The sequence below is a fragment of the Aquarana catesbeiana genome, linkage group LG03, assembly GCF_042186555.1.
Source record: "Aquarana catesbeiana isolate 2022-GZ linkage group LG03, ASM4218655v1, whole genome shotgun sequence".
Taxonomy (NCBI): Eukaryota; Metazoa; Chordata; class Amphibia; order Anura; family Ranidae; genus Aquarana; species Aquarana catesbeiana.
This window is the reverse complement of record NC_133326.1, coordinates 687118743-687134158: the sequence shown is the minus strand read 5'-3', so window position 1 is coordinate 687134158 and position 15416 is coordinate 687118743. Positions and strand designations below refer to the sequence as shown.

The 15416-nt window shown below is 46.5% G+C and overlaps 1 protein-coding gene across 1 annotated transcript in view; it reads right to left on the bottom strand.

Moving 5' to 3' along the window:
• The window catches only part of LOC141133563 (vitelline membrane outer layer protein 1 homolog), a 29824-nt gene extending 28697 nt beyond the window's left edge, over nt 1-1127 (bottom strand). The window contains exon 1 of the mRNA XM_073623023.1: nt 900-1127. Coding sequence (XP_073479124.1) covers nt 900-1064 — 165 coding nt within the window. The 5' untranslated portion in view covers nt 1065-1127. The remainder of the gene's footprint in view (nt 1-899) is intronic.
• Between the last annotated feature and the right edge of the window lie 14289 nt (nt 1128-15416).

Here is a 15416-nt window from a genome sequence, read left to right as displayed (position 1 = left end):
ACATAGTCAAAACATAGCCAGAGTTCAGGAACCAGAACGGATAGTCAGAGATAAGCCAAAACGTCAGAGAACCAGAGATAAGCATAGTAGAACAGCAAGCAGGATCTGGAGCCAGAAGGAATGTCAGCCAAGCAAGTCTTTAACAGGAACACAAGAGAGCGTGTCTAGAGATGTGACCAAGGTGAAGGCAGAGATCATCTGGGGTGGACGGATTAAGTAGGCAGGACTGACGAGCAGGATATTATCAACAGGTGGGTCACTGTGGAGAGATAGGAGTTGGCAATTAGCCGACAGCTGAGCGGCCAGCTTTAAGATGAAAGGGCTGAGCCCAGTCCTGAAAGCAACAGGGGTATAATTGCAGCCGCAGCATGTGAACATGCCCAGCTGCTGCCTCTACAGCTAAAAGATGGTAGTGGTTAAAGTGGTTGAAAACCCACAAAAGAAAAAAAAAACACCTGCAAGACAAAGGCATAATGAGCTAGTATGCATAGCATACTAGCTCAGTATGTATTACTTACCTTAGATCGACGCCCGCGCAGTGATCCCAGTACACAGCTCCAGCCGGCGACTTCCGGTTATCGCGGGCTCTGGCGCTGTGATTGACATCACTCCCGCGCATGCACGCAGTAACTGCACACTAGCTGAAGCAACTGCATGAAAGAGCCATTGCTTCAGTGTGCATGGAGAATTCAGTATATTTTGCGCTAACAAGATAATCAAATAGCAGCCAGCACAACACCAAACAAAGTGTAAACCAAAAAAATTATATAGAAATTATACACAGTATGATTCCAGAAAAAAAACAAAAAAAACAAACAAACATCTCTTTTAAAGTTGGACTTTCAGATTTTGGGGCAGGATTCTCTTTCAGTCAAATGCAAAATTTTGGGATCGCTTACCTTCAAATCAAAGCCTGTTGCTACTGTTCCAGGTGGGCACATATCCATCCATCCCCAGTCACCCCAATAACCACCGTTGTTTACATAAATGTCTTTGCCATGGGTCAGCGTGGTGTGGAGGAGGATCAAGGTGACAGTCCAGCTCAGCAGCATCTTCCTCACCATGGTTCCTCAGAGTAGACCAGATATTCTGGGTCTATTCTACTGAATTCCCATATTTATAGCACCAATACAATGTCAGCCAAAGGACATTGGGTGGGTACTTACTGAAATTGTTAAAGGTTTACTAAAATGTTTCATGGCCAAGAGCAAATAGAAACACAGGTACAGTATAACTGTAAATGTAAAGAAAAGCTGGGGACTGTTAGCTAAAGATTTACTGTCTGAGATTATATATATAGGCAAAATAAAAAAAAAATACATGGACCTTTCCCCAAGTCATATCCATTTAAGGTATAATTAGGTATAACTAAAGGTAAAACTTTTTATTTATTTATTTATTTTAATTTTGGATAGAGTGGAGAGGGATTGAGCTAGTGAATATGATGGTGCTGGAACCTTAGGTAAATTGTGCTTGGTATATGCAATTGATCTTATCAAAACTAAACTGATAATATCCCAATGGAGCAATTTAGATGATATGTGGTTTGCTTCCATACACCGTACATGGAAACCTCGAGAATGCCACACCAAAATGTTGAAATTCAAAAAGTGGTTTTATTCCAAACTTAAAAGACCAATGTGTTTTTTGGGGGGGTCACACTTTGACCCCTCCATTGAGGCTACAATATGATATACAAATATAAGGGCGTTAAAATAAAAATAAAAGGATAAATGCATGGTCCACAATTATATAATGTATACAAATATAAAGCATCTCAATCATCAGCATATCATTTGAAATTATGCAGAAAAGTCTTGACGAGACTGTATGATTTTATATGACTTAAACTCTCGATAGTCCAAAGTATTAGTTCCCGAAAAAGACAATTTAAATTAATGCAAACTAAAAACAATGAACTACAAATACTGAAAACTACCAAATACTGAAGTATATAAAAGAAAAAAAAAATGAAAATGGTATCAAGAAACGTAAAATTTGGGGCCAATACATGGCTCCATACATGTGGTATTATGCTGCCTTGTTGGTGCCAGGGAAATGACAAATTGTATCAAATACTTACCATAATTTTTCTTTCTTGGCGCTGATCCATGGTAAAATACTACAACATATATGCTGTCATGTTAGTACCAGGAAAAGGTTTTTCCTGATGCCAACATGGCAGCATACATGTGATATAGCTCTGCCCCTGTATCCACCCACAGGTCCTGTTTAAATCTATAAAAGGAAAGCAAGAGCAACCTCCCACGTTCTCCTTTTTGTCCTCAAGATCTACACCCGCAAGACCATGATGCTGCGATAAGTGCCTGCCTGCTGAGTCCGAGTCCGTCTGGGTCCACCTTCTCCTAGGCGCAGTCCCACATCTTAAGTTACTAAATGCACCAAGAAGGTGGGGAGCCCCTTCTGGTGGCCTTTTGGGGCTGAGGAGTTCTCTAACTAGTGTAGTGCCCCCCCGCAGGAGTCGCAGATGAACTTGGCTCTCCCACTCCTGCACAGCCAGGCACACAGAATTTTCACAAGCCCCCAGAGTCAGAGAACAGTCTGTGACTTTGTTTTTTTGTTATTTACTACAGGGTTAATAACTTGGATAGGGAAGTTATGGGTTGCCCACTTGACTTTAGTAAAACTTAAACAATAACTTCAGGGACATCTTCCTATATACAGTCTATATACACAAGTAGTACACCCCCATGTTCGGTTTGCACCAGAGCTCCCGGACCGGAAAACAGTTTGGCCCTGAACCGCAAACTCCATTGAAGTCTATAGAAGCTGAACATGACAAATGAAAAGTCCCCATTTTGAAGGCTTATATGCAAGTTGTTGGCCATAAAAAGGGTATGGGGGTCCGTGTACTGCCCTGAGGGACAAGTAGCAAAAAAAAAAACGATCATTTTTAAAGTAGCAGTGATTGCGTGATGCGTAAAGTGAAACAATAAAAATGGAAAATTCCTTTAAACATAGTGCCTGGGGGCCCCCTTAGTCTGCCTGTAAAGTGGCGCATCTGTAGCATGCATAGAACCTGCTGTAGAAAAACTGGCATTTCTAAAGAAGGGAAAAAAATGAGTAAAATCACATTTGAATTGACTCGTGGTTGCAATTGCCACCAGCTGCAAAAGCGGCATGGTGTCCCCCCTAAAATCCATACCAGACCCTTATCTGAGCATGCAGGTAAGGGGGGGCGGGCGAGTGGTCCCCTCCCTCCTGAACCATACCAGGCCACATGCCCACAACATGGGGTGAGTGCTTTGGGGCAGGGAGGACTCTGCCCCCTCACCCCAAAGCATCTTGTCCCCATGTTGATGGGGACGAAGGCCTCTTCCCCACAACCCTGGCTGGTGGTTGTGAGGGTCTGTGGGCAAGGGGGCTTATCGGAATCTGGAAGCCCCTTTTAACAAGGGGACCCCTAGATCCCACCCCACTATGTGAAAGAGTATGGGGTGCATTGTACCCCTAATTATTCACCAAAAAAACTGTCAAAAATAAATTAAAAAACTAGACAAGTTTTTAAAAGTCTTTTATTAAAAAACAAAAAAAACAAAAACAATGTCCCCCGATGTAGATCCACCACCAGACCCGAAAAAAAAATGCTCTGCACTCGTTGACATCTGACCACCAAATGCCTCCTCCACCAGGGGACAGTTCTTAAATAGGTAAAGAGGTGCCCCCGCCCCTTGTGGCGTCACCGACCCAGCATGCACCAGTTTGTGATATCACAAGGGGACGGGGCCACCAGGTGACATCACCAGGTGGGCCTCCCCCTTACCTATTTAAGAGCTGTCATCTGGCAGAGGAGGCATTCGGCAGTCAGCCTTTGTTGTCAGCAGAGCTTTATTTTTTTTTTATTTTGCGGGTCCGGCGGTGTGGTGAGCATCGTGATTGATGATGGATCTACATTGGGGGACATTGTTTTTTATTATCTTACATTTTTTTAATAGAGAACCCAGTGGCGGCAAACAATGCACCCACAGCCCCGAGCCCACTCTTTTTTGAAGCCTATTAGAGCCTCAGGCATGTGCTTCTAAAAAAAAAAAAAACCCATTGGAATCCATGCATCCAGGGCGCCCTGCATGTAGATTAGAGGCTCGGGCACATGGGTTAGGAAGGCGGTGCCTCTTGCCCCCGTATGGACGAGCCGTCACTGCCACAATCACTGCCCAGGGTTGTCGGGAAGAGCATTTGTCCTCATCAACATGGGGACAAGGTGCTTTGGGGTGGGCAGAGCTCCCCCGCCCCAAAGCATCTACCCCCCATGTTCAGGACATGTAGCCTGGTCTGATTCAGGGGGGGGAGGTGCTTGTTTATCCCCCCCCTTTCCTGCATGCTCGGATAAGTGTCTGGTTTGGATTTTGGGGGGACCCTACATCGTTTTTTTTTTTAATTTAGGTGTATGGTTCCCCTTAAAATCCATACCAGACCCAAAGGGTCTGATATAGAAGGGGAGGGACCCCATGCCGCTTTGTTCTTTTTATTTTACCAGCATTTTTTTTCTTTCAGCTGTCAGAGGGGACAGCTGATGACTAGGGATGAGCCGAACACCCCCCGGTTCGGTTCGCACCAGAACCTGCGAACGGACCAAAAATTCACACGAACGTTAGAACCCCATTGACGTCTATGGGACTCGAACGTTCGAAATCAAAGGTGCTCATTTTAAAGGCTAATTTGCATGGTATTGTCCTAAAAAGGGTTTGGGGACCCGGGTTCCTACCCCAGGGGACAAGTATCAATGCAAAAAAAACTTTTAAAAACGTCCGTTTTTTCGGGAGCAGTGATTTTAATGATGCTTAAAGTAAAAAAAAAAAGTGAAATATTCCTTTAAATATAGTACCTGGGGGGTGTCTATAGTATGTAGTAGTGGCGCGTGTTTCCCGTGTTTAGAACAGTCCCTGCACCAAATGTCATTTTTAAAGGAAAAAATCTCATTTAAAACTGCTTGCGGGTTTAATGTAATGTCGGGTCCTGGCAATATGGATGAAAATCAGTGAGACAAACAGCATGGGTACCCTCCAGTCCCTTACCAGGCCCTTTGGGTCTTGTATGGATATTAAGGGGAACCCCGCACCCAAATTAAAATAAGGAAAGGTGTGGGGCCACCAGGCCCTATATACTCTGAACAGCAGTATACAGGCGGTGCAAACAAGACAGGGACTGTAGGTTTGTTGTTAAGTAGAATCTGTTTGTAATTTTGAACGGGTACATTTTTAACGTGTTTAGCTCCAGCCAAAAAATCTTTTTTAAGCTTTTTGGAAAACATAGGGAAGGGTTATCACCCCTGTGACATTTGTTTTGCTGTCTTTCCTCCTCTTCAGAAGATTTCACCTCACTTTTTGTCCCAATGAGAAATGTTTTTTGAAAATTTGGGGTTTTTTGTGGAACAAGGATTGGAAAGCATCAGTGGAAAGGAGAAATGTTTTTCCCATATTAACTCTTACAGGAGAGAGTCGTTTGTAAGTTAGATGTTTGAAAGTAGGGGCCTGCCCTATATACTCAGCAGAAATTTGGGCCTAAGGTGTTGTTGTGGCCACAACACTGTAAGCCCTCACAGGGCCCTGCTGTGAAATATTAGATCAAGAATTGTAATTACATGCCCCTGTTGAACAGGGGCAGAAAAACTGGGCCTTTGGTGGTGGTGGTGGTGGTGCTGGTGCCACAACACTGTAAGTCCTCACTCGCTCTTGGTGGGTGCAGAAATGGGCCCTGCTGTGAAATATTAGATCAAGAATTGTAATTACATGCCCCTGTTGAACAGGGGCTGAAAAATTAGGCCTTAGGCACTGGTGCTGGTGCCACAACACTGCAACCCCTCACAGACACTCTAGTTGGAACGCAGGAACGAGCCGTGCTGCAAAGTATTGCATCAAAAATTGTAATTACATGCACCTGTTAAACAGGGGCAGAAAAATTGGGCCTTAGGCACTGGTGCTGGTGCCACAACACTGCAACCCCTCACAGATACTCTAGTTGGAATGCTGAAATGAGCCCTGCTGCAAAGTATTGCATCAAAAATTGTAATTATACACCCCTGTTAAACAGGGGCTGAAAAATTGTGCCTTAGGCACTGGTGGTGGCGCCCAGAACCAAAAATGTTCTTACAAGCTATCAGCATGATCATTGAGGAGGAAGAGGATAATTACTCAGGGATAGTCACTCAGCATCAGCATAGGCAGTCTTTGAAGGGATCTGAGATTTCAAAAAAAATTATTCGTTACATCAGCATCAGGTGCTTGGTAGCTGGAGGTGATCCAAGACTGATTCATTTTAATGAAGGTCAGTCGATCGACCGAGTCGGTGGACAGACGCACCCTGTGATCGGTTACCACGCCTCCAGCAGCACTGAATGTGCGTTCCGAAAGAACGCTGGATGCAGGACAGGCCAGTAGCTCAATTGCATACTGTGCAAGCTCTGGCCAGTGATCCATCCTCAAGACCCAGTAACCCAGAGGATTTTCGGTGGGAAAGGTGTCCAAGTCTGATCTTGCCCCTAGGTATTCCTGCACCATGTAAAACAGACACTGGCGATGGTTGATGGAACCGATCATACCTTGGGGCTGCGGACCAAAAAATTGTCTGAACGCATCTGTCAGACGGCCACCTTCTCCACCGCTCCTTCTTTGACTGACCGAAGCCTCAGCAACACGTTGTCCAGAAACAGGAGTTTGTAACCTCCCAGTCTCTGGGAACGCGTTGCACAGACCTTTCTGCAAGGCCTCCCGAAGATGTTTCATCCTCTGCTCCCTCTGCGATGGCAAGATAAGGTCCGCAACCTTACCCTTGTAACGTGGATTAAGGAGGGTTGCCAGCCAGTATTGGTCCTTCTCCTTGATACCACGAATACGAGGATCCTTACGCAGGCTTTGCAGGATCAGGGAGGCCATGCAGCGTAGGTTTGCTGAGGCATTCGGTCCGGAGTCCTCTGGGTCACTAAGGACGACATGGTCCGCAGCCACCTCCTCCCAGCCACGTACAAGTCCATGTGTTTCTTGGGACTGATCCCTTAAAGACTGCTGCTGATGCTGAGTGCCAGGCTCCACCTCCATACTGACACAATCTTCCTCCTCCTCCTCTTCCTGTGTGATCGGCGGGCACGCAGGAACACTGTCTGGATAAAGGGGGCCTTGAGAGCTAAGGAAGTCCTCCTCTTCCTGCCTCTGTTCTGCCTCAAGTGCCCTGTCCATTATTCCACGCAGCGTGTGCTCCAACAGGTGGACAAGGGGGGCAGTGTCACTGATGCATGCACTGTCACTGCTAACCATCCTCGTTGCTTCCTCAAATGGTGACAGGACAGTGCATGCATCCCTGATCATGGCCCACTGGTGTGGGGAAAAAAAAACAAGCTCCCCTGACCCTGTCCTGGTGCCATAGTCGCACAGGTACTCATTGATGGCCCTCTGCTGCATGTGCAGCCGCTGCAGCATGGCCAACGTTGAGTTCCACCTGGTGGGCATGTCACAGATTAGGCGGTTCTTGTGCAGGTTAAACTCCTTTTGGAGGTCCATCAGCCGAGCACTGGCATTATATGACGGGCGGAAATGCACACAGACTTTCCTGGCCTGCCTCAGGACATGCTGTAAGCCCGGGTACCTGCCTAAGAACCGCTGCACCACCAAGTTAAGGACGTGAGCCAAACAGGGCACATGGGTCATTTGTCCCTGTCGGAGGGCAGAGAGGAGGTTGGTGCCATTGTCGCAAACCACCATTCCTACCTTAAGTTGGCATGGCATCAACCACCTCTGAACCTGCCCCTGCAGAGCTGACAGAACCTCTGCCCCAGTGTGGCTCCTGTCCCCCAAGCACACCAGCTCAAGCACCGCATGGCATTTTTTGGCCTGCGTACTTGCGTAGCCCCTTGAACGGCTACGGAGCACCGCTGGTTCCGAGGACAAAGCACAGGAAGAGGCCATGGAGGAAGAAGAAGAGGAGGGGGTGGAGGAGAGAGGTGTGTCACAATCATTAGCATTTTGGAGGCGTGGTGGCAGAACAACCTCCAACACTACTGCACCTTGTCCTGCATCCTTCCCAGCTGCCAGCAGAGTCACCCAATGCACCGTGAAACTTAGGTAACGTCCCTGTCCATGCCTGCTGGACCATGAGTCAGCGGTAATATGCACCTTACCGCTGACTGCCCTGTCCAGCGAGGCATGGACATTGCCTTCCACATGCGGGTAGAGAGCAGGAATCGCCTTCCGTGAGAAAAAGTGGCGTTTGGGTACCTGCCACTGAGGAACCGCACATTCCACAAACTCACGGAAGGGGGCAGAGTCTACCAACTGAAAAGGCAGCAGTTGAAGTGCTAGCAATTTTGCCAAGCTAGCATTCAACCGCTGGGCATGTGGATGGCTGGGAGCAAACTTCTTTCGGCGGTGCAGCAGCTGGGGCAGGGAAATTTGCCTGGTACAATCTGACGTCGGTGTACCAAAAGCAGATTGCCCACAAGTACTTGGCTGTGACACACCTAATTCTACACCTTCATTCCTCAGTGCAGGTCTCAGAGAGGACTGAAGGTATAGTGGGGTTGGAAATCTCAGCTGATGAGGAGCAAGGAGAGGTCCTCTTTGTTCTTTGGTATGGGTCTTTTAGATAGGCTTGCCAATGAACTGCATGGCAGGCCAACATATGTCTGGTCAAGCATGTGGTACCCAAGCGGGAGATGTTTTGGCCACACGAGATACGCTTGAGACATATGTTGCAAATAGCAGTGGTGTGATCTGATGCACTCATCTCAAAAAAGGCCCACACCAAAGAACTTTTTGAATAACGCGCAGAGACTGCAGCGCCCTGCACATGTGGAGCTTTGGGGTGTGATGCAGTCAGTGTGCTGCCCTTAGGCTGGCCCCTGGAGGGCATCCTGCCTCATTGGTGATGTGCCGCCTCCTCCTCCTCCTCCTCTCTCCTATCAGGCACCCAGGTTGAGTCAGTGACCTCATCATCCCCTCCCTCCTCATCACTGGAGCAAACCTGGCAGTATGCTGCAGCAGGGGGAGCATGACTGCCAGATTGCTGTCCTTCTTGGGCACCCCCTCTGTCCGTGCTCATGTTACTGCCTTCATCGAGCTCAGTATCATCATCAGAGCCTTCCAAACGCTGGGCATCCTCCTGGAGCATGTACCCAACACTGTGGTCAAACAGTTTGAGGGACTCCTCAGGAGGACATGGTGGGGCTAGGGAAGGAGTCACTGATGACATTGAGCCGAGGGAAGAGGCCGCTGCTTTGCCAAAGTACCCTGGGCATGGGTGAGAGAGGATGAGGAGGATGAGGACGGCTTGGTCATCCACTCGACCAAATCTTCCGCATGTTGCGGCTCAACACGGCCAGCTGCCGAAAAAAAGGCCAAGCGTGTCCCACGGCCACGTGCTGATGAGGATGCACCTTTTCCACGACCAGCACTAGACACAGAGCCTGCTTGCCCTCTCTTATTGGCTTGTGACTGTCTGCCTCTCCTTCTTGGCCTTCCAGACATACTAATGGCCTGTAGCTGCACTAAGCTGGGATATATATATATATATATATATATATATATATATATATATATATATACATATACATATACTGATACTGCAGCTAGCAAAATCAACTGCCTGCCTGTAGTATGCTTGAGAAAGGAGTGCCGCTCCTCCAGGCCTCGTTTTGGCTCCCTGCACGGCCGTAGCTATCCCATCTCATGGAGCCGTACGAGCCTTACTACACACCGCAGCACGCCCGGTGACCAGCTGTGGCGTCCTTACAGCCTTATCCCTGGAACCCGCAGACAGATGGACTGTGTCATCCCGAACTTATTCTAATCTTGAAGCGCCATCTGGACATCTGAGGGAGACCCTGCTGTGCCCAGTTATCCCACCCCATCCTCGCCAGGATCCGATGTGGGGTCAGCACTGTATGGACTTGCTGTGACTTGTAGTCCTCCATCTTCTCCCCTACCCAGAGATGTATTGGAACGCAACATTACAGTCTTCCATGTGAGTGGATATTGTTTGTTGAATAAATGATTGTTGATATATACTCAGAGGCGCCCCTTTTTCTTGTTTTATCTCTCCTAGCTTATTGGACCTTGCTTCTGGTCTTTTTTGGTGGCAGCTCTGACTGACTTCTCCTTATATATATTTTTATATATATACCCATCTTGCCATTGGACTATTTAGGAACAGTTATCTGAGGTATACCGGCATTGCGCCTTTTTTACTTGTTTAATGCCTGTAGTATGAGAACACCACCAACCTTCTACAGGTAGCTTTAGCTGAACACTGTGAGGTGGACGCACCCCACTAACTTGTAGGTTTTGCTGAACACTGAGAGCAGGACGCACTGCACTAACTGTAAATAGTCTAGCTGCCTGACTGTGGTACTAATAGGATCAAAAGAACACCAGCAATTTTCTTCAGGTAGCTGTAAATACTGTAACAAGACCAGCCTGCCTGTCAGTAAGAAGATAACAGGAACGGATCTAGCTGAACACTGTGAGCAGGACGCACCCCACTAACTTGTAGGTTTAGCTGAACACTGTGAGGTGGACGCACCCCACTAACTTGTAGGTTTAGCTGAACACTGTGAGCAGGACGCACCCCACTAACTTGTAGGTTTAGCTGAACACTGTGAGGTGGACGCACCACACTAACTTGTAGGTTTAGCTGAACACTGTGAGCAGGACGCACCCCACTAACCTGTAGGTTTAGCTGAACACTGTGAGCAGGACGCACCCCACTAACTTGTAGGTTTAGCTGAACACTGTGAGCAGGACGCACTGCACTAACTGTAAATAGTCTATCTGCCTGACTGTGGTACTAATAGGATCAAAAGAACACCAGTAATTTTCTTCAGGTAGCTGTAAATACTGTAACAAGACAAGCCTGCCTGTCAGTAAGAAGATAACAGGAACCGATCTAGCTGAACACTGTGAGCAGGACGCACCCCACTAACTTGTAGGTTTAGCTGAACACTGTGAGGTGGACGCACCCCACTAGCTTGTAGGTTTAGCTGAACACTGTGAGCAGGACACACCCCACTAACTTGTAGGTTTAGCTGAACACTGTGAGCAGGACACACCCCACTAACTTGTAGGTTTAGCTGAACACTGTGAGCAGGACACACCCCACTAACTTGTAGGTTTAGCTGAACACTGTGAGGTGGACGCACCACACTAACTTGTAGGTTTAGCTGAACACTGTGAGCAGGACACACCCCACTAACTTGTAGGTTTAGCTGAACACTGTGAGCAGGACGCACTGCACTAACTGTAAATAGTCTAGCTGCCTGACTGTGGTACTAATAGGATCAAAAGAACACCAGTAATTTTCTTCAGGTAGCTGTAAATACTGTAACAAGACAAGCCTGCCTGTCAGTAAGAAGATAACAGGAACGGATCTAGCTGAACACTGTGAGCAGGACGCACCCTACTAACTTGTAGGTTTAGCTGAACACTGTGAGCAGGACGCACCCCACTAACTTGTAGGTTTAGCTGAACACTGTGAGCAGGACGCACCCCCACTAACTTGTAGGTTTAGCTGAACACTGTGAGCAGGACTAATAGGATCAAAAGAACACCAGTAATTTTCTTCAGGTAGCTGTATATACTGTAACAAGACAAGCCTGCCTGTCAGTAAGAAGATAACAGGAAAGGATCTAGCTGAACACTGTGAGCAGGACGCACCACACTAACTTGTAGGTTTAGCTGAACACTGTGAGCAGGACGCACTGCACTAACTGTAAATAGTCTAGCTGCCTGACTGTGGTACTAATAGGATCAAAAGAACACCAGCAATTTTCTTCAGGTAGCTGTATATACTGTAACAAGACAAGACTGCCTGTCAGTAGGAAGATAACAGGAACGGATCTAGCTAAACTGAATACAATGTATATATATATATATATATATATATGCAACACCTGGGATGCATATATATACACAATACACTGTAAGTGCAGCTAACTGACTGACTGTTCTGCCTTATCTATCTAACGCCGGAACACACACTACACAGGGCCGCCGTGCAGGCTGCCTTATATAGTGTGGGGCGTGTACTAAATCCCCTGACCAAAATTGGCCAAAGCCAATTAAATCTGAGGCTGATTTAATGCAGATAACGCACTGAGTTTAATAACCATCTTAATCAGCCACAGAACCTGTGTAATTAATATGTGTTCGGGTTTAAAGTGATGAGGTGGCAACCCTAACTGCAGTACACTTGGGTGCCTTGGCATGGCCACTGTGCCTTACACATATATTTTCAAATGTGTGCAAACTAAACCCCTTAGACAGGGTTCGTTCTGTTTTATTACAGGCTAGCTAGTAAGGGAGCTGGGAATGTATGAATGTAAAAGACTGCATTTCAGATGGTGTCTGTCACATAAATGTGAATTAAATGGGTGAAAGATAACTTCAGCTCTTGCTCTCCATCCATAGAGACATAGGTGTGCGCAGGCAGAGTGTCAGGTGTGCCTGGGCACACCCTAATCACTCTGTGTGGTGCTGACTCCCCCTACTGCCCGGGCTTTCCCCCATGTTGCCTCCCCGCCCCCCCTCACAGGGCAGGAGCACCTAAAACTGGTAGACAAGGACAGGTAATTTGGACAGACAGATATGGGTAAAGTGGCTGGCTTTTCTGTCTTTCTTTCCTGAGATCTCTTATCCAAATTTGTGCACAGGTGCCCACAGACATAGTGGTAGCGTAATCCGCCCCAAATCATCCAGATCAAGCAACAATAATCCTTGTATTGGTAACAAGGTTTATATTTTTTCTTTTTTTCTTTTCACCTTTTTACAGCAGAATCAGAACTGTTCCAGGCAGGACACAAAATCTTAGATAACAACCAGTAGTCATTGATCTGAATGTCATTCACCTTGTACATATGGAGCGGGAACACAGAGACCAGGAGAGCGCCCATTATATGGCAATTTCTATTCTACACCTGATATATTTCTGAATTTCTAATAAATTAACTGTTTTTGTATACAGCATTCCCTTAGACCAGTGATGGCGAACCTTGGCACCCCAAATGTTTTGGAACTACATTTCCCATGATGCTCATGCACTCTGCAGTGTAGTTGAGCATCATGAAAAATGTAGTTCCAAAACATCTGGGGTGCCAAGGTTCAACATCACTGCCTTAGACCTTCTTTGTCTTCTGGTATATAAGTAATGGGAAAAAGTAAGTGTGCCCCATGGAAACTTGAACAGGTAAACAGCATCATGTGTTTCCACAACCAATAATGCTGAACAGACAGGGCACACAGCATCATTCATTGCTATGGTTCTGGTTCTGATCCAAGGCAGCCCTAGCCATCAGTAGAGGACCTGCTCCACCTCCTGCCCTCTGTCCAGACTTTCTCTGCCTCCAGCCTTGCGCTATGCTGCTAATGTGGTAAAGAAGGGGACCGAGGACTGTGTGTATGTGTGTGTTTGAGGGGTGGTAAGCAAGGAGGTCTCTGATGTGCATGGAGGAGCTCTGGTGTTCAAGGAGGGGCTTGAATGTACATAGGTTGACTCTGATGTGCAAGGAGGGGCTTCAATGTACATGGGGGGTGCTGTGAAGTGCAAAGATGGACTCTAATGTGAAGAGGCACTTTGATGTGCAAGGAAGACCTTTGATGTACATGGAGGGGACACTGATGTGAAATGGGGGACTTCTAAGTGTGTTTATTCCTTCATTTAAATTGTATTAATTGATTACACTGATTTTTTTTTAATTATCTGTAAAATTCACAATGTGGCCCTTGTACTGAAAGGTTTGTAGACCTCTGTTCTAAATTAAAGCGGAGGTCCAGCCTGGGAAAAAAAAAATTAAAGAAAGCAGCTACAAATACTTGTAGCTGCTGACTTTTATTATAAGGGCACTTACCTGTCCAGGCAACCCACCATGTCGGCACCCCAAGCCAATCCTTCCATCGGCTTCGGGTGCAGAAAGGGAAACCGGCAATGAAGCCTTCAGGCTTCACAGTAGGTTTCCTACTGCGCATGCGCGAGTCACATGGCGCTTTCTGAATGGTCCCGTCGTCTTCTAGGAAGGTGGGGGGGGGAGGGCAGGAGCACCCAAAACTGGTAGACAGGGACAGGTAAATTGGACATACAGATATGGGTACAGTGACCGGGTTTTCTGTCTTTCTTTCCTGAGATCTCTTATCCAAATTTGTGCACAGGTGCCCACAGACATAGTGGTAGCGTAATCTGCCCCAAATCATCCAGATCAAGCAACAATCATCCTTGTATTGGTAACAAGGTTTATATTTTGTTCTTTTTCTCTTTTCACCTTTTTACAGCAGAATCAGAACTGTTCCAGACAGGACACAAAAAGATAACAACCAGTAGTCATTGATTTGAATGTCATTCACCTTGTACATATGGAGCGGGGGCACAGAGACCAGGAGAGCGCCCATTATATGGCAATTTCTATTCTACACCTGATATATTTCTGAATTTATAATAAATTAACTGTTTTTGTATACAGCATTCCCTTAGACCAGTGATGGCGAACCTTGGCACCCCAAATGCTTTGGAACTACATTTCCCATGATGCTCATACACTCTGCAGTGTAGTAGAGCATCATGGAAAATGTAGTTCCAAAACATCTGGGGTGCCAAGGTTCGCCATCACTGCCTTAGACCTTCTTTGTCTTTCTAAATTAAAGCGGAGGTCCAGCCTGGGGAAAAAAAAATTAAAGTCAGCAGCTACAAGTACTTGTAGCTGCTGACATGTAATATAAGGGCACTTACCTGTCCAGGCAACCCACCATGTCGGCACCCCAAGCCAATCCTTCCATTAGCTTCGGGTGCAGAGGCCGGCATTGCAAGTAAGGAAAACCAGCACTGAAGCCTTCAGGCTTCACAGCAGGTTTCTTACTGCGCATGCGTGAGTCACATGCCGCTTTCTGAATGGTCCCGTCGTCTTCTGCGACACACAGGTAGCAGGGGGAAGGAGGAGGGCCGGATGCAATCACAGAAGTGACGTACCTCACCACCAGGACATAGGATGGAAGTCCCAATGAAAAATTGCAGAAAAGGTACCAAAAAGACAATAAAAAAAATATCCAAAAAACAAAAGGGGTGGTCAATTGTTTGAGACCGAGCTGTCTTTTTGCCTGGAACACTGATTTCACCAAATTGCAGATTTGTCATATGGAAAAAGTAACTCAACCTCTCCATTTACCATAACTTCAAATCTATGAAATTAGAATTTAGTGTTCCAGATCAGGTGCCAATTGTTGAAAGAAGCAACAACAAGGAGCTTTCTATAACGTGAATTATATATATGCATTATACCTTTCTATCCAGCAGGTACTGCCGTGTCAAAGTGTGTTATTCTATGGTAATGTAGTCACAGGATCTACGATCTGTCTATGCTCAGTGTACTTGTATCCTCCTTTTTCCTGTTCATGTTTATATTTCTCCATGAAAGTAAAGATGTATTA